The sequence below is a fragment of the Aphelocoma coerulescens genome, chromosome 26, assembly GCF_041296385.1.
Source record: "Aphelocoma coerulescens isolate FSJ_1873_10779 chromosome 26, UR_Acoe_1.0, whole genome shotgun sequence".
In the NCBI taxonomy this organism is placed as follows: domain Eukaryota; kingdom Metazoa; phylum Chordata; class Aves; order Passeriformes; family Corvidae; genus Aphelocoma; species Aphelocoma coerulescens.
The window spans coordinates 3,138,481-3,163,069 of record NC_091039.1 but is presented as its reverse complement, the minus strand read 5'-3'; the positions used below and the strand labels follow the sequence as shown (position 1 = coordinate 3,163,069).

General features: G+C 57.8%; 2 protein-coding genes across 3 annotated transcripts; one reads left to right on the top strand and one right to left on the bottom strand.

The window, feature by feature from the left end:
* Positions 1-699: 699 nt before the first annotated feature.
* Positions 700-6,543, top strand: ALX3 (ALX homeobox 3). Its single transcript, XM_068996009.1, has 4 exons — positions 700-946; positions 4,033-4,334; positions 5,513-5,575; positions 6,238-6,543. The coding sequence occupies exons 1-4, from the start codon at positions 700-702 to the stop codon at positions 6,541-6,543; spliced, it is 918 nt and encodes a 305-aa protein (XP_068852110.1).
* Positions 6,544-8,956: 2,413 nt separating this feature from the next.
* STRIP1 (striatin interacting protein 1) lies at positions 8,957-24,096 on the bottom strand. Of its 2 annotated transcripts, none has more exons than XM_068995780.1 (21): positions 24,008-24,096; positions 21,797-21,866; positions 21,454-21,528; positions 20,761-20,895; positions 18,686-18,806; positions 17,764-17,832; positions 17,280-17,386; positions 16,754-16,881; positions 15,546-15,728; positions 15,245-15,462; positions 14,931-14,996; positions 14,665-14,728; positions 14,019-14,090; positions 13,717-13,791; positions 13,453-13,550; positions 12,951-13,077; positions 12,757-12,857; positions 12,478-12,544; positions 11,638-11,742; positions 11,223-11,427; positions 8,957-9,684 (listed from the first exon to the last, which is right to left on the bottom strand). In XM_068995780.1, exons 1-21 carry the CDS (start codon positions 24,056-24,058, stop codon positions 9,437-9,439), a joined length of 2,385 nt encoding a protein of 794 aa, XP_068851881.1. In that variant the 5' UTR covers positions 24,059-24,096; the 3' UTR covers positions 8,957-9,436. The 2 variants fall into 2 exon arrangements, with proteins under 2 accessions (XP_068851881.1, XP_068851880.1); XM_068995779.1 differs by lacking the exon at positions 24,008-24,096 and adding an exon at positions 23,842-23,994.
* Between the last annotated feature and the right edge of the window lie 493 nt (positions 24,097-24,589).

Here is a 24,589-nt window from a genome sequence, read left to right as displayed (position 1 = left end):
GGGAATCCAAATCCTGGGGTGTGGAAGCATCAGCAGGGACACATGGGGAGCAGGATGGGATCTCGTTGGTGCTGGGAGCAAGCACCACCCACACCAGAACCTGCTCCAGCGACACCGTGGGGTCCTGGATGCCGTGTCCTGGGGTCACAACCATCCCTGCATCCCTTGTCCCAAGGTCACGATCATCCCTGAACCGACTTGTGCCAGGCCTCAGCCCTGGCTTTGGGGAGGGAAAGGCTACGGATGGATTCTGTAGAGCCTGAGGGGGAAAATAAACCCAGAGAGTGTCAGGAAAATGAAAGTTTCTCCCCTGCCTGGCATTTCTTGCTGCTATCAGCAGTGTGGGATGAAGTTTTAAATCAAAGAAGTGCCCTGGGCATTTCCTGTAGCTGGGAGACACTGGGAGCGCGGGGAGGGAGCAGCACGGCTCCCCCCGCGGCCGCTGCCTTGAGGATGAAGGGATCTGACCCACTCGGGAAAGTGTCCCGGGCGGGGGGAGGATTTGGGATTAGAGGGTTAACGAAGTGGCTGGGAGGACGCACGTGACTGGCGGTGGAGTGGGGGGGCGGGTGGGGGTGTGCGGGGTGGGGGGGCTGCGGGCCGATCCCTCCCTCCCCATCGCCCCCCCGGCCCCCTCCTCCCGGTGCCCCGCACAAAATCCGCTCTCGCGGACCATCCCCGTCCCCTCCAACCTGCGCCATGGAGACACCGGGCTGCCCGGCCTTCCCCCCGCCTCGCCGGGCCGGGGGTCCCCCGGGGCTCCCCCGGCCTCCCACCGCCTTCGCCCTCGGTCCACCGGGGCCCCACCGGCGGCCGCCGCCGCTCAGCCCCCGCCCCGGCCGCTGCCCGCCGGTCCGGGCAGAGCCACGGTACCTGGGGGTCGCCAGCCCGGGCCCCCCCGCCGCGGCCGTCCATGGGAAGCCCCTGTACCCGGCCGGGGCTGCAGGTACCGGGGGAGCGGCGGGTGGATGGGGGGGCCGGGGCCGCCGACCCCTCCCGGCCCCTTCTGCTTCTCTTCCCCCCTCTCTGCCCCCGCCCGCGGCCTCGGGTTCTGCCGGGACCCCCAGCCCTGACCCCCCCAAGAGCGTCATTTCGCCGACACGCTCCCCCGGGCTTCTCCGAGGCGGCCAATGTCGCGATATGGCCCCGTCGGGCATCACCGAGGCATCCCCCGACGGGAGCCGGAGCCGGCAAGGGCGGCTGCGGCCGAGTGTCGGCAGCTGGGACTGTGTCGCGACAGAGACCGGGGTCTCCGGGATGGTTCCCGTTCTCCAGAAACAAGGAGGGAAGAGGGAGAAAAGGCGGCGGGAGAGACCCGGCCCCGCTGCCGCGACGGCGGGGACCGGCCCGGGGTGGGGAACGATGGGTCCCCGTTACCGGGGATGGAGAACGGCCGCGCTCCCCGGAGGAGGCTCGGCCGCCGACTCCCGTCCCCGGACCCCACCGGGCAGCACCCGCGGTGCGGCCTCACGGCCGGGCCCGGGGCTCCGGGAGCTTGGGGAGGCCGGACCGCGGGGCTGGCAGCGCACCCAGCTCCCCGGTGCCCGGGTCCGGAGCTCCAGCGCTCCCGGTTCCCTGGGACCCCTCGGTGCCTCGCTCCGGGGCAGTAACGCTCTCGCTCCCCAGGGCCCGACTCCGGGCTCCAGCGCTCCCAGCTCTCCCCGGTATCCGTCTCCGGAGCTCCAGAGCGCCCGGTTCCCTTTGGCCCGGATGTCCCGGGACTCCGCACCCCTCTCCAGGCTCGGACGGGACCAGGCTCACCCCCGGGGCTCTCCCCACAGCCGCCGTTCCTTGGCGCTTTCCCAGCCGGGCCCGTCGGGGACTCTCCGCGACTCCCACTTTCACTTTAATATCATCCCCCCGCTTCTGCTTCAGTGTAAGAAGCAAAAGGCAGCGCTGCGGGGGCAATGGGAACCAGGTGGGAGCCAGCAAAGCCGCCTCAGGGAACAGGTAGAAAAAGGCCCGGGAATTGCCGGGAAAAGCCGTCTGGGAGCACCGGGAGGGTCCCCGGCACGGCGCTTACCTGCTCCCGCTGCGGCGGGGGGATGCTGCCGTTCCGCGGGTGTTTCCCCCGGTTCCTGGGAGTCCTTTCCATGCCCCCGTGCCTTCCTTAATGATCCTTTTGAGTTCCTTCCCCTCCCCATTATCCCAGGAATTGTACAGCTGTTCCCCAGCTGCCGCCTTCCCCAGCGCCGCCAAATCTTTCGGGGGGTGTCAGTTTAGGAAGGAGTGGGAGAAAAATATCCGTATCTTCCCTTTGTCCCCCTGTGCCGCTGTGTTTATTTAGCTCCGTGCCTGCATCCCGCTCCTTCCTGCCTTTTCCTTCTTTCTGGCTATTTATTTATTTGTCTCCAATGCCAAAACCCGCGGGTCACTCGGAAATGCGCCGTGTTGCCTTTGAAAAACGGGGGAAAAAAACCCAAACTCGATGCTTTGTGCAGCAGGATTTTATTTTGGTAATTTTTTCCCCCTTAATTTTGGTTATATTTGGGGCTGCTCTTTGGTGAGATTTGGTTTTGAATCATTAAAACCCTCCGGCCCAGCGGCTGAGCGCTTTGGAGGCCAAAGCAGGGAGGAAACGGCAATTTGGCCTCATTCCTTTGCCATTGTCCACGACCAGACACACAGACAGGTCGGTGCTGAGAGGGACGAGGAGCAATCGCCCCCCAAACCTCCCCCAAATTACAATTTCCCATTAATTCAAAGCAGCTGGATCTGGGCTTGGCTGCTCCATAGCCCCCAAATTGCCCTAATTAGAAAACAACCAAAAATCAAAACCGAAAGGCCGGAAAAGGCCGTGGCGGGGGCTGGTTCGGGGGGTGCGGAGCCCTGGGTGGGTCTGCAGGGACGGGGACCCAATTTCCCTGCTCTGTTGGGATGTGGTGGTCACCGGGCTGCGAAGAGGATCCATCCCAAAGGAGGCATTCCCCCCGCCTGGCCGTGGGCCTGATCCTGCCCCGCCGAGGGAGCCAGTGCTCCCCACCTGCAGAAATCCCGAATCTCTGGAGCTGGAGACTGGGGTGGGATCAGGGCAAACCCAGCATTTTTAGGTTGTCCCCTTCCCAAGTGACACCTCTGTGTCCCCTCAGCAGATGGGGGACCCCAAGGCACCCCTCCCCATCTGCTGATTCCCCGCTCGGTTCTCCTTTCCCTGGCTCAGCCCGTCGGGGTCCCAACAGCACCCGGAATCATCTGGAGCTGCCAAGCTCTCTGTGTCCCCATGTGGGGACAAAAACCCTCCTGGGGGTACAGAGGTGGCCCCCCGAAACGCATGGCAGGGATTTTCCTCCTTGATCCCATTCCATCACCCATCCCACTGAGGCAGCAGCACCGAGGGGAAGGGGGGAACCCGCAGATTTCTTGCTCTGGTCCCAGAGGAGGGTGAGGAAGGGGAGCTCTTCTTCAGCAAAAAAAGCAGGGCGTTATTTTTCACTCCTTTCCAAGTGTTTTCCCGGGAGCTGCAGCTCCAGGGAAGTGCTGGCTCAGGGGCATAGAGCTCCCCCTGGACTATCTGGAGCATGGGGGGCCCCGAGCCGGGGTGGGTTCGGGGTCACTGGTGGGTGCTGTGGCTCCGCTCCGGGCTCTGAGCCGGGCGGAGGCTCCAGTCTGGGCGGGAAGGGAGTGGGAGGAGGGGGATGAGGAGAGTGGGGCAAAACCATCTCCAAAAAATCCCTGTGCCCACCTCCTCTGCCCCCTCCCCGTGCAGTCGCAGCATCCCAGTGGGACCCTGAGCAGCCGCTGCTCCAGCCAGGCTTTCCCCACCCCCAAGGAGCTTTTCCTGCCCACAGCTCCCACAGCGAGCACGGATTTTGCCCTCCCCAGGGATGGATTTGCCCTGCCGCGTGTCCATACTGAGCCTTTTCCCCTGGGCCAGTGATGGGATGGGATGGGATGGGATGGGATGGGATGGGATGGGATGGGATGGGATGGGATGGGATGGGATGGGATGGGATGCCAGGGCTGTGGCACGGAGCGTTCTGGGCTTCCTTGGCACCATTAACCCCCGCTGGTCCTGTGCCTCTCCCCCGCCAGGTGAGAAGGGCTGCAAAGGTGGGTTCCAGGCAATTCCCGCAGCCTGCAGGGCACCCCCGAAAGACCCGGAGGATTTGGGGTGCCCACTGGCAGCACCTCTGGGCAGCCTCCGGGAACACGGGATCCCCGAGCTCCCCGAGCCCCTGGGCAAGAGCAAGAGCAAGAAGCGGAGGAACAGGACGACCTTCAGCACGTTCCAGCTGGAGGAGCTGGAGAAGGTTTTCCAGAAGACGCATTATCCCGACGTCTACACCCGGGAGCAGCTGGCACTGCGGACAGACCTGACGGAAGCCAGGGTGCAGGTATGGGCACGGAGGGGTGGGCATGGACACCCTGGGGGCTGCCAGGAGGGCGGGTTCCCTGTCTGCCAGGTGATGGATGCTGAGACAGAAGCTGGTTTTGTCATGACTATGCTAAATCCCAGATGGAAAATCTCAGACCATGCGCCCACTGCTGAGCTGTGGGTGTTGGCTGCCTCTGAGCCCTCTGCTACTTCCCCCTGGACAAGCACCCAAAGGGTGGAAAGAGCCAAAATTTGGGAGATCAGTGCCAACCACCCCCCTCAGGATGCCCTGATCGTGATCCCCCCACTGCATCCATCATTCCCAGCCACCCTCCCCAGCTCAGCTCCTCCAGCCGCCAGCCCAGGAGAGGAATCCCCGGGAGCTCAGGAATCCCCAGTGCGGACGGGGCTGGGGGTGGCACATCCCGGGATGTGGAGCAGGATGAGACCGATCCTCACTGCCCGGCTCCGCCGGCATCACGCTTGGGGGGAGCTGCTTCCAGAGGTGTCTCCATGCGGTTTGAGGCTCCCAGTGGGAAGAGGCGGCTGGAGGGTGCACCCAGCAGGGAGGAAATGAAGGCGGAGGGTGAGGAAATGAGCAGGGAGCACCCGCGGGGAGCTGCCATCCCCAGGAGCAGGAATGGGGACAGGCACAGGTAGGGGAAGTGTCCCCCGAGCCCGCAGCCACTCAGCGCCCGCCGGAGCCTCCGACCCCAGATTTGGGGTGGACTGAGATGAAACCACCTGCTGCAGCCACGAGAGCCCCAAGCCGGGAAACCGAATCCCGGCAGTGTACCCTCCTCTCCGGGAGCTGCTGCTGGAGTTGTCCCCGCCCCAGTGAGCACCGGTCCCCACTGCAGCACGGAGGGGACATGCAGATGGGACATCAGCACCCAAAAAGCCTCATTCTGCAGCAAAAATCTGGGACAAACAAGTCCCAGAAGCACCAGGGAGGGGGAAGGATCATGCACGGGGCAGGACGGATCATTTCCCATGCGGAGATTCCTGCTGTTGGCAGAGGAAAAGGCAGAGAGCTCCAACGCTGAGCACGGAGCAGCTGCCTCTGCTCAGCTCTCCGGGACGCTGTGGCACCGTGTCCGGCCCTTTTCCTGCTGGGGAGGAGTGTGGCCCTCGGCAGTAGGCTGCAGTGAGCAGGGGAAGGGTCCCCACACCTCAGCCCCCTCCTCCATCCCCCAGGTTTGGTTCCAGAACCGCCGGGCCAAGTGGCGGAAACGGGAACGGTACGGGAAAATCCAGGAGGTGAGAGATGCCACGGAGGCTGCTCCAGCCCTGTGCCCCACCCCAGTCCCAGGGGAGGGGTCCCGTCCCACTGCACCCGCGGGTGCCCCACATCACCCATTCCTGCCCCTTCTCCCCCACGGTTCCATCCACCCTCGGGAAAAGTGCGGCCCGGGATGGAGAAGAGGGAGGATCACACTTTGCCACATGCAGGAAGATGCTACTTTATGTCCCACTCCATTTCCCATGGGAACAGGGGCAGGTTTTGGGGGGTTCCCTCCTGAAGACCCCCTTTATCTCTCCCCCATCCACTGGTGCTTCCTGCTCCCCTTTGCTGCAAAACTGCCTTTCCCCCTCCCCCCCCCCCAATATCGAAAAGCATAAAAATAATTTACAAGTCAGCTTCACGCACCTCCCTGAAGCCAAACTCTCCCGGCAGGAATGTTTCAACCGGGATTCAACCCCCCCAAGGCCATTAAAAGAGAGCAAAGGCATCACTCCCTTTGCACCGGGTGGGTGGGGGGGATCTGAGGGGGGTGAGGGGAATCCAACATGGGGTGAGAGGCATCAAAGGTGGGATGAGAGGAACCTGAAGGGGGGGAGCGGGATCTAAGGCGGAATGGGGGAACCTGAGCAGGGAGTGATGTCCCCACCCTCATTCTGTGTTTCTGTTGTTATTTCAGCTGCAGAACAACCTGTGGCCGAGCCCTGGGAGCCCCCCGGGGCTGCTGCCCCCCGAGAGCATCCCGTCCCCCTGCATGTCCCCGTACCCCCCCGCCGCCAGCAACGGCTTCGTGGGCATCCCCGCTTCCCCGGGCCCCCATCCCGGCATCAACAGCCTCTACTCCCTGCACGGGCTGCCGCCCCCGGCCCTGGCCCCCCACCCGTTCGAGCCGCCCCCCCAGCACGACTACAAAGCGCCCGCCCTGATGCCACTGAGGATGAAGAGCAAAGACGGGGCCGGGAGCCTCCTGAACTGGGCCACATGATCCCCCCGCGGGATGGACACGGAGCCTTCATCCCCCCGGAGTGTATCCCCCACCCCGCCGGCACCAGGGAGTGGGGTCAGGGTGGTGGGGTCACCTTCACCCCCTCTCTGCACACCCCGAGCTTTGCCGCATCCACCACGATGTTGTTGCCCCCCCCCCCCTCCAGTCCCGCTGAGGAGGGGTCAAATGGGGGCTGTGGGGAGGAAGAAGAGGCACCCCCGACCCCAGGCTACCCCAGCGGGGCTGGCACTGGCAGCTCGGGACCCCAGAAATGCTCCCCAGAATACCTGAGCCCTCCCAGCACCTTCAGTTGGGTTTGATGGAGATTCCCGGTGTTTTCCCTACCCCCCCTCGTGTGTTCCCCTCGCCCCTCCCGCCCCGGGGTGTGGCTGAGGAGGGGGCGGTGCCGGGGGGGGGGCGGCGAGGGAGCACCAGGGCAGGGGAGTTTTGGGGGCAGTTCTCTCCTCCCCAGCTGAAATTTGGCCGCTCACCCTCTGCCCAGTGCAACCAGCAATGGCAGGAATTGGGCTCTTCCTCTCCCAGTCCCATACTGGGAAGACTGGCTGGACTGGGACAGCTGTTGGTGCTCGGGGGTTACTGGGGGCAGGGCCAAGGAGCCCCAAAGCCCCCCCCCCAAAGCATCGCAGCTCGTTCTGCTCCCTCTTGGAGGGGAAACAAGGCCTTGGCACAGCTCCTGGAGCCCACCCTGGGATGGGCAGTAAATCCATGGGTGGGGACTACAGGGATAAAGGATCCCAAAGGAAAGACTGTTTCCCTGGGGGGGTCACCCTGTCATCCCTCAGGAAGGTGTTCTAATCCCAGAAGGTGGGAACCCTCCCAGATGCTCCAGCTGGGGGGTTGGGGGCACAACTGGTGGATTTTGGGGGGGAGGCTCTGCATTTTCGGGGTGGTACCTGCATGGCCAGTCTTGGGTGAGGGCAGCACCTCATTGTGTCCAACGCTTTCCATCTGCCCTGGGGGTTCCCAGGGGGGCACCCCAAGTCCCCCCAAGCACCAGCGTGTCCTGTCCCCTCCTCCACCCCCTGTGACCTCCCCCACCACAGGGAAACACCCCAAAATGAAGCCAGCAACGGGGGCTCCCCTTGGCCCTGCTTGCCCCAGCACCAGGACATGCTGGCACACCCCCAGGGACACTCTCGGGCCAAACCCCCTCCCTGCACATCTGCAATGCCACCCCTGCCCCAGCCCCACGTCCTGATGGGGGGAACACCCCTGTGGAGCACCTGGATCCCCTCAGGGAGGTACCAAACCTGCTGATTCCAGCCCGATCTGGGCCAAACCCCAAGATTTTCAGCCAAGCCCAGGCACCCTGGGCACAGCCTGGCCACGGTGGGTGCCCACAGGAGGCAGCCCAGGGGTGCCCACCCTCACCCAGGACATCTCACACCCCCCTCCCACCGGTGGGGATGTTGTTATTCATTTCTAAACAATAAACCACATTTTTCAGAAGTTAATTATGGCTCAGCAGCCCCATAAAGCCAGCGGGGCTGGGGATGGAGACTCCCAAGAGACTCCTCCCTTCTGCTGCTGGGAATGAGGTTTGGGGGGCCAGGATGGTGCTGGAGGCATCCAGGTGGGTGCCAGTGGTGGGGGCAGCCCTGGCAGGACCCTGGGGGGCACATCCAGACCCACAGGGGGACGAGGTCAGGGTGCAGCACCGGGGATCCAGACGGATCTGAGGCTCCAGCTCGATGTCACCCCTGGCTGAGGGGACGAGAGCAGGATGGGGACAGCTCCAGGCACGGATTAGGGGCACGTTACCATCGATGCTGAGCCCACAGGGCCTCTCTGATGTCTCTCAGTTTGCTGTTTCCAGGGCTGGGGCTGAGCATTCCCACAGCTGGATTCGCTCCTGGGGCTCCACAGGCTCAGGATCCCAGCAGGTGATGGGGTGGGAATTGGGGCTGTCCCAGGCTCCCTCTGCCCACAACCATCTCTGCAAATGCCTGCCTCAAATCAGGGTAAATCCCCCAGGATTTCCTCCCCCAGGGCTGCTGCTGCCCCTCTGCCAGGGAAACTGAGGCCAGGGGCTGTGCAAGGCTGAGCTCTGGCAGGATTTGGTGTCAGGATCCTCTGCTGGGAGCAGGGACCAAAGAAAATCCCAGTGCTAACACCACACTGGTGTCAGAAATCCCAGGACAGAGCTGGGGGAGGGTTCAGTGAACGGGACAGGCAAATGCCTGTGAGAACCCGCTTGTCCCGAGGCCTCCAGCCCCCCAAACCAACACACCTGGGTGCAAGATAACACTGATAAGCCTTCTGGTGAGGGGCTATTTACCCCCTGGGATCTGAGGGATGAGTGGGGACAAGGACACGAGGTGAGGAACCCTCATCCCAGCTCAACTCTAGGCAGGAGGGACAGGGACAGGGACACAGACAGAGCCCAGCCACGCTCGGGGCAGAGGTATCACCAAATATATATAATGTATGTACAGCCCCTGCACCCTGCAGGGTGAGGGGAGGCCACCCCAGCCCCTCGAGCCCCTCCATGCCCCCCCCAACCCTCTCGAGGGGCTGGGCAGGACCAGCCTGGTGTCCCACCCAATGAACCCCCTCCCACACTGCCACCTGCTCCCCCTTCCTGGCTGGGAGGGCACAAGGAGGGTGGTGCCTTTGAAAGCATCACATGGGGCAGGCACAGATCCTGCACCCAACAGGAAACCCCCAGGGCACCCTCAGCTTTGGGATGAGCCTGGAAGGAAGCAGAGGGGCAGGATGCGGTCTCGGCGAGGACCCCCCAGCTCCATCCTCTTCCCAAGCCCACCACAGCAGTGCAGCCACCCACAGACCCCCCCAAATCTCACTGCCCTGCCCCGTGGCAGCAGGTCAGCCTCGAGCTCTCCAAGCAACCCATCCTGCCTCCCCGTGTCCGTCACTGCAGCAGCTCCTCCCAGGAGATGGGCCGGGAGAAGACCTCCCGCTCCAGCCACAGGTCGTAGTTGACCTGGAAATCCTCGGGCAGCTCCACTCGCTGGCCCAGCACGCTCTGCAGGCAGTTATCCACGGGCAGGAAGTCGGGGTTGCCGTGGGCTCGGTCGTAGCGCCGCGAGTTGAAGCGCTCGATGCTGGCACGCAGAGCACACTCCTCCGCCTGGAAATCCCACGGACGGGCATCCAGGTCTGGGAACAGGGATGAGAATGGTCAGAGTGGAGATGGGAACCCTTCATCCAGCCCAAACCCCTCGGTGTGGTGGTTTAACCCCAGCCAGACTGAGCCCCGTGCTTGCTCATTCCCCCAGCAGCTGGAGCAGGGAAGAATGAGGAGGGTAAAAGCTGGGAAAGTGGTGGGTTAGGATAAATCAAGAAAGCAAAAGCTGTGCACACAAGGAAAGCAAAACAAGGAATTCATTCCCTGCTTCCCATGAGCAGGCAGGTGTTCAGCACCTTCAGGAGAACAGGGCTCCATCCCAGGAATGGTGAGTTGGGAAGACAAACACCATCATTCCCAACATCCCCCAGTTCCTCCTTCTTCCCCCCACTTTATATTCTGAGCATGATGTCACAGGGTCTGGAATATCCTTTGGTTCTGTCTCCTCCCAACAAGCCCCACGCCCTCAGTCCCCTCCCACCTGGGAAAGGTCTTTGTAGGTACTTCCAACAAAGTGCAGAGCCAGGAGCTACCAACAGCTCCAGCACCACTTCCAGCATCCCCACCACAGGGAAACAACCAAAATGAAGCCAGGAATGGGGGTTCCCCTTGGCCCCACTCACCCCTGCACCAGGAAATGCTCGTACACCCCCAAGGACACGCTCGGGCCAAAAAACCCACCCCAAAACTGCAATGCCACCCTGCCCCAGCTCCCACATCCTGATGGTGGGATTGGGACACCCCAGTGGGGCACCTGGACCCCCTTGGGGAGGCACCAAACCTGCTGTTCCAGCCCAATTTAGGCCAAAAAAGAAGGTTTTCAGCCTTGATACCCCTGGCAGAGCCCTGATCCCTGCAATGTCCCCACCCCAAATCCCTCCCACCCCCCAGACCTGCTGGGATTGTGTCTGGCTCAGCTGGAATTCATTTTCCTGTAGGAGCCCTCCCAGTGCTGGGCTTTGCAGTGGGAGCTGCAAAGGTTTTGAGAACCCACCAGTACTCTGGCTCTGCTGGGCAGAGCTGGCACAGCACCAGCGCTGTCTCCCAACATTCCCACCCCACCAAGAGGATGGAAGCGGGCAAGATCCTGGGAGGGGACACAGCCAGGCCAGCTGACCCAAATTAGCCAAGGGGATATTCCAGACTCTGTGATGTCAGCTCAGATATAAAAGCTAAGGAAAGGAGGAGGAATGGAGGGGCATTTGTTATTTAAAACATACGCCTTCCACAGCAGCCACTCCCCATGCTGGAGCCTGGCTTCCTGGGAAGTGGCTGAACCTCACTTGCTGATGGGAAGTAGAGAACAAACCTATTTTTTTTTCCTGCTCTTGCTGTACTAAACTACCTTATCTCAACCCACAAATCATTTCCCATCTGATTTTCCCTCCCCTGTCCAGCTGGGAGAGGGAGCGATGGAGCAGCTTGGTGGGCACCTGGTCAAGCTCAACCAGCCAAGGTCAACCAAGGTCAACCAAGGTCAACCCAGTGCACCTGCCCAAGCCCCAGGTGGCAAAGGGCCAGCTCAGGGCACAGAGCCCAGCGTGGGAGGGCCGGGGATGCCGGGAGGTACCGTTGCCGTAGGCCCAGTCGTCATTGAGGCGGTGCCGCACTTTCTGGTAGATGGCAGACATGGTTTTCATGTTGCTCTTCCTCCACTGCCGGCCCAGGTACTTGGTCTGCACCTTGAGCAGCTTCAGCACATAGAGCTGCATCATGGCCTGCTTCACCTTCAGAGCCCGCTTCAGGATAGGAGCCGACTTGAACACCACCAGCATCTGCCAGGACAGCCCCCAAATCCAGCTGGGATGGATTCCTGCGCCAACCCCTCCTCCCTTCCCCCTGCTCGCTCCTCACTCCCCACCAAGCGCTGGGTTGGCCCAAGGTATCCCCAGCCCAGGTGCCCAGTGAGGCCCTGGTCTGGCCATGCTGAGCTCCACAACATTCCCAGCCTGGATATTCCCAACCTGGACATTCCCAGCCCTCACCATGGTGCGGGAATGCTTCCACTTGGTCAGCTTGTTCAGGATGCGCAGGAGGTTTATGCAGGAGAAGAGGTTCCGCCAGCAGAACTGGTTGTTGTCTCCAGCTTCCTGTGGGGAAGGAGATGCAGGGTCAGGCAAAGCACTGGAGCTGGGGATGGGGAGAGGCTGTGGTGGTCTGAGGAGCCACATCCAAAGGGGACAGCACAGCATGTGGGCATGGAATCATCCAGTCATGGAATTGTTAAGATTGGAAAAGCCCTCTGAGATCATCAAGTCCAACTGTTCCTCCAGCACTGCCAAGGCCACCACTAATCCATGTCCCGAAGTGCCACACCCACACATTTTTTGAACACTTCCAAGGATGGTGACTCTAACACTGCCCTGGCCAGCCTGTGCCAGGGCCTGACCACCCTTTTCACAAAGAAGTTCTCCCCAATATCCAACCCGAACCTCCCCTGGCACAGCTTGAGGCCACTTCCCCTTGTCCTGTCCCTTATTACCTGGGAGCAGAGCCTGAAACCCCAGCTCCTCCCTCCTGTCAGGGAGTTGTGCAGAGCCACAAGGTCCGCCCTGAGCCTCCTTTTCTCCAGGCTGAGCCCCCCAGCTCCCTCAGCCACTCCAGGTGCTCCAGCCCCTTTCCCAGTTCCATTCCCTTCTCTGAACACACTCCACCCCTGCAGACACCTGCCATCCCCATCCCCCTCCCCAAAATCCCAGCAGCACCAGGGGCCAAGCACAGGAGTGCTGAGGGTGCCAAGGGCTGAGTGCTGGAGCCCTGCTGCCTCCCTGCATCCCAAATTCCCTCAGGAAGCACCCCAGGACTGCCACAGCAGGAGGACTCACCAGGCTCTCTGCTGTCAGCTCCGGCAGCTCGTGCACAACACAGTACGGATAGTCCAGGACAGAGATGCTACAGGAAGGACAGGGGTGGTCATGCTGTTCCCCCAGATCCCCCCCTGGCCTGGGGGCAATGCAGCCCCCACTGCCCACCCACTGGAGATGGGCTGTGGTGGGAACTTTCCAGGTCTGCCCGAGTCTGAGCCATTGCCAGGGAGGGAGCCACAGAAACAGGGACCCCTCCCCACACCCACAGGAATGCAGGTGGGCAGCCTTCTCCCTCACCTGTTCTTGGCAGTGATGTAGGACATGATGTTCTGGTTGAAGAACTTGAGGATGAGCGGGATGCAGTTGGCAAAGACCAGGTGCTGGGCCATGTACTCAAACTGGGGAGGAGAAAGGTGGGTGAACAGGGACCCACTGGGGGTCCTGCCATGCCCAAAGACTCGCAGGCACGGCTGGAGCCTGGCCCACCTCACCTGGTAGATGTGGTTGAGCTTAAAGTGCTTGAGCAGGAGGAGCAGCACGGCCGAGATGGCCTTGACGATGATCTCCTTGTGCCGATTGACATCCACGCCCAGCTTCATGCTCTGCAGCACCGTGGTCCTGGGGGACACAGAGGGATCACATCAGGAGGAATTCTGCCCTGGCAGGGTGGCACGGGGTGCCCAGGGAAGCTGGGGCTGCCCCATCCCTGGAAGTGTCCAAGCCCAACCTGGTCTAGTGGAAGGTGTTCCTGCCAACGGCAGGGATGGAACTGGATGAGCTTTGAAGTCCCTTCCCACCCAAAACATTCCATGATTCCATAATCCTTGGGCTGGGGCAGGGTCTGCCCCTCCCAGCTCCTGCAGGGTGCAATCCAGGGCAGAGCAGGGTCACATCCCCAGGGAGCCCCAGCCCACATCGTGTCACTCCCCCAGCCCTCTCATCCCTCCTTCCCTTCCCACCCCCAGCCAGCTGCTCCACCCCACAGCCACTCACGGCATCTCCTCTGGCAGGACATCTGCCAGGATGTTGATGGAGTCTGTCTTGGCTTTGGAGGTGGGGGCTGCAGCCAGGAGGATCTTCAGCAGAGCAATCTGGGAAGAAAGGAGACATGGAGGGGGAATGGGAGCCATGGGGGACTGGCCACAGGCCCTTTCCCCGCTGCAGGAGAGAGGAGCAGGGCAGGGCCAGGGGGTTAAAACCTGGGATGCATCACTGGGAAGGGACTGATCCAGGGGATGCCAGTGCTCCCCAGCTCACCATGTACTGGGGCAGGCTGGGCAGCAGGCCCTGGTACAGGATCTCTGCAGGGACTTGCTCCACTTCCTCTTCCCCCTGGTGCCAGGCGAGACCAGAAAACCTCATCCCAGGAGCCGCCACCAGCACCATGGGGCATGAACCCAAGGGCAGGATACCCCCCAACTCCTGCTCCAACCCCCTCTGCCCCAGAGAAACTCCTCGCCAGCAAAACAAACCCCTCAGCCCTGCCAAACAACCTGGCAGGGCCAAGTGTCCCCAACTCCCAGCCCAGGATCTCCATCCCACCCCGTTCCCACACTCACTCCGGAGAGCGGGGAGCGCAGGTACTCCTCCTCCATGTGCACCTGCACCTCAGCAATGGACGTGTACTTGTGCTGCAGGGGACAGGATGGGGTCACCACGGCCCCCCAGCACTTCCCCAGCCCCAGCCTGCTCCCACCATCCTGTTCCATCCCTCCCGGATCCCTGTCCCAGGGGTGACCTGTGTAGATGTGCAGGGTGGGAGCTGCTGGGCCCAGGTCTGGGATGAGCCCAGTAAAAAAGGGATGAAGACATGAAGAAGGGGATAAAGCCCCCTAAGGAAGGGATGGAGCACCCTAAGAAAGGGATGGAGTCCCCAAAGAAAGAGATGGAGTCCCCTAGGAAAGGGATGGAGCCCCCTAGGAAAGGAATGGAGTCCCCTAAGAAAGGGATGGAGCCCCCTAGGAAAGGAATGGAGTCCCCTAAGAAAGGGATGGAGCCCCCTAAGAAAGGGATGGAGCCCCCTAGGAAAGGGGCTCAGACAACCTCTGAGTCCAGGGATGAGATGACAGCTTAGGGCTGCTCTCCCATCACTGGGTGGAGGAAGGGGAAAATGGTCAGGAGAATCCCCCGAGCTGTGATGGGAGCAGGGAGATGGGCAAGGGGAACCCACACAGCAGCAGGGCCTGGAGGAATTCCTTAACTCACCAGCTTCAGGGTGCGGATGCTCTCATGGATGGGCCTGGGCAAGCCCACCACGGTGTTGGTGTCACTGGAGGAGGGAAAGAGCCAGGCTGGGAGCAGGCAGGAGCAGGGCTGAGCACCCAGGGGTGGGGCAGAGACCACCCAGGGATGAGGCCATGAACCAGCCAGCCAAGGCCTTCCCTGCTGCCACGTGGAGACAAAAGCAGCCCTCAAACTGGCCTCTCCCACAGCCCCCCGAGATGGCAGCCCTGGGCTGGCTCTGCACCCACCTGCCCAGCGTGTAGCCGATGAATTTGCTGCGGCTGGATTCCAAGAACATCTCGATGTCCTTCTCCCTGCAGCAAAGGGAGAAGGGAACAGTCACATCTTCCTGCCCATCTGGAACACCACAGCCCCAGGCACAGGGAAAAGCCTTGTGGTCAGGTAAAGGGTGCCCAGCCAACCCCGCAAGAAAACAGCCATCAAAGTGACCACCCCATCCCAAACACCTTCCCTACATCCCTGCTGAGATTCCCAATATTCAACAGCCTCCGTTTCCCTGACCCTGCTCCAGCTCTTCCAACAGGGAGCCCCCTGGACTCACCGGACCTTGGGGGCCCAGGGCAGCCCTTTGGGGCAGGTAATGCGGTCGCTGGGGGGGTGCTGGGTAGGGGGGGGCATCACTTCATCCCGTTCCAGGGGGAAGGTCTCTCCCTCCAGGCTGTTGTCATCATCGTTTTCCTCTTCCTCCTCACGGGAGTCGTCGGCTTTGTACGGATCGCGCTCGTTGAAGGCATCGAGGTTATCCTGCTTAATGAGGGCCTGGAGCGGGGAGAGCGGGAAGGGAATATCCCAACAACAAGCCCAGATCCTGGCAGTGCCCTCTTTAATGTCCCCGTCCCCACCTTGTGCTCTCTGCGGCCACGCTTCTGCTGCTGCTCGATGAGGTCGGAGGCGGAGGCGGGCGGGGAGGCCGCCCGCATGTTCCGGATCACCTGGATGCTGTCCTCCGGCAGCGGCGGCAGCCCCAGCATCTCCCTCTTCTCTGCCTTCATGCTCTGCAGCTCCTCAAACCCTCCCAGCGTGCACTGCAGGGAGACCACAGCATGCTGAGTGTGGGGGGCTCCAGGGGAATCTACACCTGCCCTTCCCAAACTCACTTTCCAGGATCACACAGTCTCCACAATCAGGTACATGATGTTCAGCAGCACCCTGCAAAAACCAGGGCAGCTGAATCGCAGAGCCTGGGATAAGTTATGGAAGCACTGTCAGCACCCAGGGCTCGGGGAGAGGCTGGAGCAACCCAGGATCATAGAATCATTTGGGTTGGAAAAGCCCTCTGAGATCATCGAGTCCAACTGTTCCCCCACTTGGCACTGCCAAGGCCACCACTAACCCATGTCCCCAGGTGCCACATCTACGTGTCCTTTAAATCCCCCTGGGGATGGTGACTCCAACACCGTCCTGGCCAGCCTTGTGCCAATGCCTGACCACTCTTTCCATGAAAAAATTTCCCCAATATCCAACCTAAACCTCCCCTGGCACAGCTTGATGCCATTTTCTCTTGTCCTGTCCCTCGTTTCCTGGGACCAGAGCCTCACCCCAGCCTGGCTGCCCCCTCCTGTCTGGGAGCTGTGGAGAGCTGGAAGGTCCCCCCTGAGCCTCCTTTTCTCCAGGCTGAGCCCACCCAGCTCCCTCAGCCACTCCAGACCCTTCCCCAGCTCGTTCCCTTCCCTGGACACACTCCAGCCCCTCAAAGTCTCTCTTGTCCTGAGGGGCCCAAATCCTTCCCCCAGGGTTTCAAAGAGGAGCTGCCTGTCCTGTGCTCCTCATGTCATTGAGAGGGGCAGGAGGCTGTCCAGGCATCCACAACTGCAGCGTTCAGAGCTTTCCTTCCCCCAGCCAGCGACCTTGCTTTGGGTCTATCCTTCGTATCCAGCTCCAGACACCAACATCCAATGCTTCCTTACAGGGCAAAACCTTGGCTTGGGTTTAAAAGAAAACTGAACACCACAACAAGAGGATGGAGCAATTACAGCCAACTCTGAGGGCAGAATTCCCTCCTCTGCCAAGTACCAAACCACACTTCCCACATCCCATGGCCTCTCCTTACCAGCACAGTCTTCCAGAGCAGAAGCAGCACCTTCTTCATGGGGAAGTGCGGAGCGTGGCCGCTGCAGAATTTGGTCACCATCCCAAAGAGCATGACAGAGAAGGGTTCATTGTTGTACAGGGGGGCTCCTGGAACCACACGGCACCATCAGCCAGGAATTCCTCATGCCTGGCCTCACCCCAATCACCAGCATCACCAGCCCTTGCACTCTCCTCCCCATCAGCTCCAAGATCCTCTCCTTCATTCCAGACAGCTCTCCCTCCCCTTCCACAGCCTTGTAAACTCCATAATTTCTTACCTCTGTGTTGAGAGGAAACGACAGCCCCAATATTCCATTTTTTTTCCCAGGGAGAGAGCACCCAGCAGCAGAAAAGGCTGGATGGCTTCCTCTGCTCACCTCCCTCTGCCCCACAAGTTGGGCAGAAACCAACTCAGTGCTGCCAGTCCCCATTATCTGAGTCCTGGAGCCAAATCCCAGGTCATTCTCTGCAGCCCTGGCAGCTCTATCCCAGCTCCTGACCCTCACCCAGCTCTGCTCGGAAGGTTTGCCTCATGCTCTTCCACTCGGGCTTGTCCCCCTCAGCCTCCTGGCGCACAGTCTCCACAATCAGGTACATGATGTTCAGCAGCACCCTGCAAAAACCAGGGCAGCTGAATTCCAGAGCCTGGGATAAGTTATGGAAGCACTGTCAGCACCCAGGGCTCGGGGAGAGGCTGGAGCAACCCAGACCACATCCAGAATTCACGTAGCTGCTCCACACCGACACACAGGCACTGGGGGAAAAGGTCTCCACAAGCCCAACCGGAAAAAAATCTGCTTTCCCAAATTTTACTGCTTTCATATCCCCAACCTGTCCCGTTCCTGCTGTGCAGGCTGAGCACAATGGACACCACTGGAAACTCTCAGAGCTGAAACAGCTCTGGGACCCCTTCCAGTGCCTGTCTCAGTCTCCCAAAGCTCCCAGAAAACCCTGGCCCGCCCTCCTTGTGCCCCCATTCCCACTCCATACCTGAGGTCGGTGCTGTCAGCCAGGGAAATGGCCGGCTTCCTCACGGCACTGGAACAGGCTGCGCTGTTGCTGCAGAGGGAGAACAGCTCAGAGGGAATTTGGAGGAATTCAAACTCTGTCACGGGCACTCCATGTGCCAGCACCAAACCCTGGGACAGACACTGCTGCCATTGAGGCCATGAAGATTTTTGCCTTTTCTTTTTTACCCATTATACCTTTATACAACTTCTGTATTCCTAGTGCTTTTTGCCTGCATTCTTGGACTTGTTTGTTAAGCTAAGAGACTAAACATTTTAGAAGCTTCGTAGCCAGGGATCAGTGTGCCCCAGAGCCCAAGGTCCTCTCCAGAACACATTCTGTAAACTAAGATAGAACCATCCCGGGGAAGGCTCCTTGGGGAGCAAGGCTCACTTGAGCCTCTCATTGGGGAATCTTTGATAGATCTGCTAATTAGTAACACCTATAATGTTATACCCGATGTTGGGGAGGGGGGAACAGAGACAAGGAGAGAGAGAGAGACTCGGTGGGGTACATCTCGATGCATATGACCTGGACGTGTACACCTAAGGATCCTTAAAATAAATACCAAGGTAAAATCCCTTTTCCCCTTCTAACCGTGTGTGACTCCTGATTTTAAGACCAGGAAAAGGCATCACCATGAACTCCCTGCTCCCAGCGCAGCCGCAGCAGGAGGAGCAGAGCTGCCTGTTTGCTGCCAGGCAGTTTGATTCATCGGGAATTTCAGGAGAAATCAGGTATAATCCTACATTACACATCCACCCCAAACAACAGGAGTCACCCTGGTGGATGCAGGAATCAGACCAGGGATAGACAGATAGGTAAGTTTTTGTGCCACAAACCAGAAAAACGCCCACCAAGGAGCTCCAGCGCCACTCCTGAAGCGTTTTCCCGCAGTACTCACTCAATCTCCATGTTCAGCAGCTCCACCAAGGCGTTGAACGTTCCCACTTCCAGCAGGAGGAAGACGTTGTACCTCATCCACGCCTGCACCTCGGCCTCGGAGCTGCACTCCCCGAAGGTGCCTGCAAGGAGACGCTGCTGATGCCACCTCGGCGGGCATCCCGAGGCCCTCGCACAGCACCACAGCGCTGGCAGGGGGATGGGAAACACAGCCCTACAACTGAGGGGAAAATGGGATGCACAGGATGGAACTGCCCTCTTTGGGTAACGCATTCCAGGTCTGGCAGAACTGGGATAATATGGGGAAATATGGCCCAAATTCTGGGCCAAACTGCTCTAAATTATCTGGTCCCAGAGAGTCAGCTTTGTTCCAGACATCCCAGGTGGAATGAAATCCACGAGGAGTGAAAAATCTTCAAAATATTAAATATTAAAATGATTAATAATTATTGTATCATATTAAAACTATATATTCATTATATTATATATTGATATAATACATACAATACATATAACGTATTGTGTATAACGTATGATAGATGAAAGATATAGACTATATATAATGCATATATATAGAAAATACATGTAGCATTTAATATATGATGTATACAGTGTAATATATAATGTATATGATGTATAAAATATATATGACACAAAACATGTAATTTATGTAATATATAATATACAATATGCAGTATATATTATACATGTATTGTAGATTATAGTGTATTATGTATTACATCTAATATACATATTATAATTATACATTTTATGTATATAGATTATAATTACATATTTTATGCTTACTATTATATATTTTTATGTTCTTATATATGAATGACATTATGTTGTACTGTCTCATATATATAGTATATAGATAATACAATATCATATATATTATATACATGTAATAATATATATAATATATACATAAATATATATAATATATACATTAAAAACCCCATGTATATTATATGTAATACATAGTACACTATAATCTACAATACATATGTAATATATAATCTACCATACATATATAACATTATATATATTATACTATATATAATAGTATATATATAGTATATATTATATATATGATATTGTATTATCTATATATTATATATATGAAACAGTACAATATAATCTCATCTATATATTATATATATATAATATATATAATATATATTATATATTATATATTATATATTATATATAGTATATATAGTACTTTATATACTATATAAAATTATATATAAATTATATAAATTGTGTATCATATAACGTATAATATATAATATATAAATTATACTATATACATACAATATATATTACACTATATATAATACAAAGCTATATATTACATATCGTATATTATATATTATATAGTATATAGTATATAGTATATAGTATATATAGTATATATGATGTATTAAATATATAGAAGATATATAAATACATATATAAAAACTATGTACATAAGGGAGTTCTAGATTAAATATTTAAATATACACTATATATAATATATAATGTATAATATATAATATATACATTATACTATATATAATACAAAGCTATATATTATATATTGTACATACTATATTACATATAGTATATATAATGTATTAAATATATAGAAGATATTTAAATACATATATGAAAACTCTATGTACATAAGGGAGATCTATATTAAATATTTAAATATACACTATATATAATATATAATACATAATGTATAATATATATAATATATATTATACAATAAATAATATACAATATATAATATATAAAATATATAAAATATATAAAATATATATTGTGCATTATATATTATATATTATATATATAGTATATAATAACTATAGCATAAGTATATATAGTATATACATATAGTATATAATATAGTATATAATAACAACCCATACAACACACAGTATAATACATAAAATACAACCCATACAATTATACATCTAACTGTATAATTATATAGATTTGCATCACATCTATGGCCCATATCACAACAGAATCCATTTTCTGGGCTCAGCAGGGGGGGGAGCAAGGGCCCGAGGCCGCTGTCACCTTGTGCCACGTAGAGGATGGCTCGGGCCACGCGGAGCCTCTTCTCGCGCGCCGTGACCTCCAGCCCGTCCAGCAGGCGCATGGCGTGGGTGCGGTGCTGCGTCCGCTCCAGCTCCGGCCACTTCTTGTCCCGCACTGCAAGGCAAAGCAGGCAGGATTTGGGCACGGCCCCACTCGTGGGCACGCTCCGGGGGGACTTGGTACAACCAGGGCAGGAAGGGCTCCCAGGGATGTGTGACGGCTGAGGAATGTCTCGTGCAGCTCAGCGGGTGATTAGATCAACCGTGGAATCAGGGAATCTCCTGAGCTGCATGGGACCCACAAGGATCACCCAGTCCAACCCCTGGCCCTGCACACACACCCCAAAATCTCACCAGGTCCCTGGGAGCACTGTCCAAACGCTCCTGGAGCTCTGGCAGCCTTGGGGCTGTGCCCATTCATTCCCTGGGGAGCCTGGGCAGTGCCCAGCACCCTCTGGGGGAAGAACCTTTCCCTGATCTCCAGCCTGACCCTCCCCTGGCACAGCTCCAGCCCTTCCCTGGGTCCTGTCCCTGCTCACAGGGAGCAGAGCTCGGAGCTGCCCCTCAGGAGTAGCTGCAGACCCCAGTGAGCTCTGGCGTCAGGCTCCTCTTCTCCAGGAAGACAAACCCCTGCCCTCCCCAGGGAGAGTGGAATCCAGAAAAAGGCTCTTACTGTGGATCCTGAAGTCCTCCTCAAAGCATTTTCGGTTGAGCAGGAACTCTGGCCCCTCCGTGTAGCTGTACAGCTCTGCCAAAAGAGGAGAAGCTCCAAAAACCTGCACCAAGCTGCAGCTCTGCCCCGGGAACTGCGGTTTTAGCCAAAATATCAAAATGTAATAAAACCCCACCCAGTGTAAGGCCAAAAATATTAATTACACATATCCTGTCCCTTTTAACATCAATAAGGTATTGAAATATAATAATAAAGCAATATTGGAATTGACAGAGCTCCTTTAATTCTACCAGGAGAGGAAATCACAGTTGATTAATTGATCCATCACAGAAGAATTCCTTACCCGACAGCTCTGCTGTCCATTTATCCGTGTCTGCATATTCAAACTCCAGGTCTGGCGACTCCGAATAGCCCTGAAAACACAGGGAAAAAAATCAGTTCCATTACAGCAGATTTCAGGAAAACCAAAATCCCTGAAACCACTCACAATTCACCTCATCCTCCTGCAAATCCAGGGTTGGTTTTCCTGGTTTAGGGACCAAAAACATTCCTGCAGCAGCACAAACGTTACCGAGGCAACTCCAGCCCACCTCCTGCGTCTCCATCGGCCGTGCCGCATGGAGCCACTGCAGCACCCCCAAAGCACGGGGGGAGCCCCCAAAGCACAACAAACACGGCAGGAGACAGGGAGAGGCTTCTGTGACACCAAGGAGCTCTCAGAGCTCACCCATTTTGCACAAAACTGGGAAAATCTGGGCTATCCCCCTGTGCCACCCCAGCAGATGGGATTAGGGGGGATGAAACAACTCCAAACAGCTTTGGAGAGGCTGCAAAAACATCCAGAACCTTTAGAGCACAAAATATCAGCTCCTTTTGGGGAAGTCATGAACACTGACCCACAGCATGTCAGGGCACCCAGCCCTGAGTGGGGCAGACGCACAGCAGGACCCTCACAAATTCTGGGATCCTGAGTATGGGGTGAATCCACACCAGAACTCTCTTGAATTATGAGGCTCCCACTCCTGAGCACGAGGAGGATCTAGAACAGAATCCTCACAAACTTGGGGGCACCCACTCCTGAGTGAGGGGCAGACATACAGAAGTCTCCCAAATTTCGGGGCACCCACTCCTGAGTGAGGGGTAGACCCATACCAGAACCATCCCAAATTTCGGGACACCCACTCCTGAATAAGGGGCAGACCCAGAGCAGAATCTTCCTGAATTATGGGACTCCCACTCCCGAGTGAGGGGCAGATCCACAGCAGAACTCTCCTGAATTCTGGAGCTCCCACTCCTGATCAAGGGGCAGGTCCACAGCAGAACTCTCCCAAATTTTGGGGCACACATTCCTGAAGAAGGGGCAAACCCAGAACCAAACCCACACAAATTCTGGGGCACCCACCCTGGAACGAGGTGCAAATCCACAGCAGAATCCTCCCAAATTGGGGGACTCCCACTCCTGACAGGAGGGGCAGACCCACATCAGAACAATCCCAAATTCCAGGGATCTGAGGGAGGGGTAGCCCCAAGCCCCTGGCTTGTGTTGGCTCTGCTCTGCTGGGAGTCCCACCAGCACCTCAGGCTCTCCAAGATTCCCCCTCACATCCCTCCCCTGGCATTCCAGCGACCTTTCTGAGGAACCCCTGGGAGCGAACAGCTCTGGGGCCATCCCAGGAATTAAACACTCAGGAAAAGCCCCGGGATCCCTCAGCTCCACACAACCCTCCTGACCCCCAAGGCTCAGAGGGACCCCAGGGCCGCGGGGTGTCCTTCGGGTGTTGGTCACCTCTGGCTGGATCCATCCCTGGTCCGAGCACGGCAGCGGGACCCGACACCCCACCCCGGGCTGGTACCGACCGCTAACACCGAGAAAACCCCCGGACGGGCTGTGAGACCCCCGGGCCACCCCTGTCACCCCCGTTTGCGACCGGCGGACCGAGCCATCCTCTCGCCCCAGCCCGGTCACACCGGCCCGGACGTGGGGAAGGGATGGATGAACGGGAAACCGGCACCGACCGAGACCAGGGAGGGGCAGGGCAGGGAGAGGCCTCTCGGCTCCACAGCCCGGGGCCACTGCGCCAGGGAACCGGTACCGAGGGAGCGGCCCTGGGACCAGTACTGGAGCACCGGGGCCAGGGGACCGGCTGGTCCCGGGCTGGTCCCAGGGAACCGGTGCCCAAGCAGGGCTGAAGAGCCGGACACTGGCACCCCTGGACACCGGCACCCCCGGGCACTGGCACCCACCGGGACCCACGGGCACCGGCACCGACCGGACACCGGCACCGCCCCTGGGCACCGGCAGCCGTGGGCAGGCCCTGGACGAGGCCCGGCGCGGCCCGCCCCGCCCGGGAAGGCCACCCCGCTCCCGGCGGCGGCGGCGGCGCTGACCTCGGAGTCCTTGCGCGGCGGCCGGGCCAAGTCGCGGCCCCTCCCTGGCGCGGCCGCCCCACCGCGGCCTTTGTTGTTCCCCGGGACCGGGACAGGGCCCGGCCCGGGGCCGCCACTCGGCTCCATGTCGGCCGCTCCGCCGCGCCGAGCTCTCGCGAGGACTCACCCCCTCCTCTCGCGGGAGCGGCAGGGAGAGCCGGGGCAGCGCCGCCGCCATGTTGGGAGTGGCACCTAAAGGAGCTCCGGTGTCTCCGGTGGGTGCGATGCAGCTCCGCCCGCCGGTTCCGCCGCTCCGCCGCGGCGGCCGCGTCACGGCCGGCGCTGCCCGCCCCCGGCGGCCACGGACGGCGCGACACACGGCCGGGCGGCGGGCTCCGCCCCCGAGAGGCCATCTTGGGTGCGGCGCGGCTCTGGGCGCGGCCATGCCAGGTGTGGCACTTCCGCCCTCGCCCCAGGGCGGGGCCCGGGTGCTGGGCGCCGCCATGTTGGGAGTGGCAGGAACAGGCAGATCCCAAATGGAAGGGCCTGGAACAAAGGAACGCCCCAGTGACGGGGCTGGGGGGCTCAGACCCCAAGGAGGGGAGGACCTGGTGGGGCTCAGAGGGGAGTCAGACCCCGACAGAGGAACCTGACAGGGTTTAAACCCCAAGTTAAGGTGCCCCGTTTGGCTAAAAAGAGGGTGAGACCCCAAAATTCAGAGTTCTGGCAACGCTCAGAGAATTCTGGCGGGACCCAATCCCCATCCCAA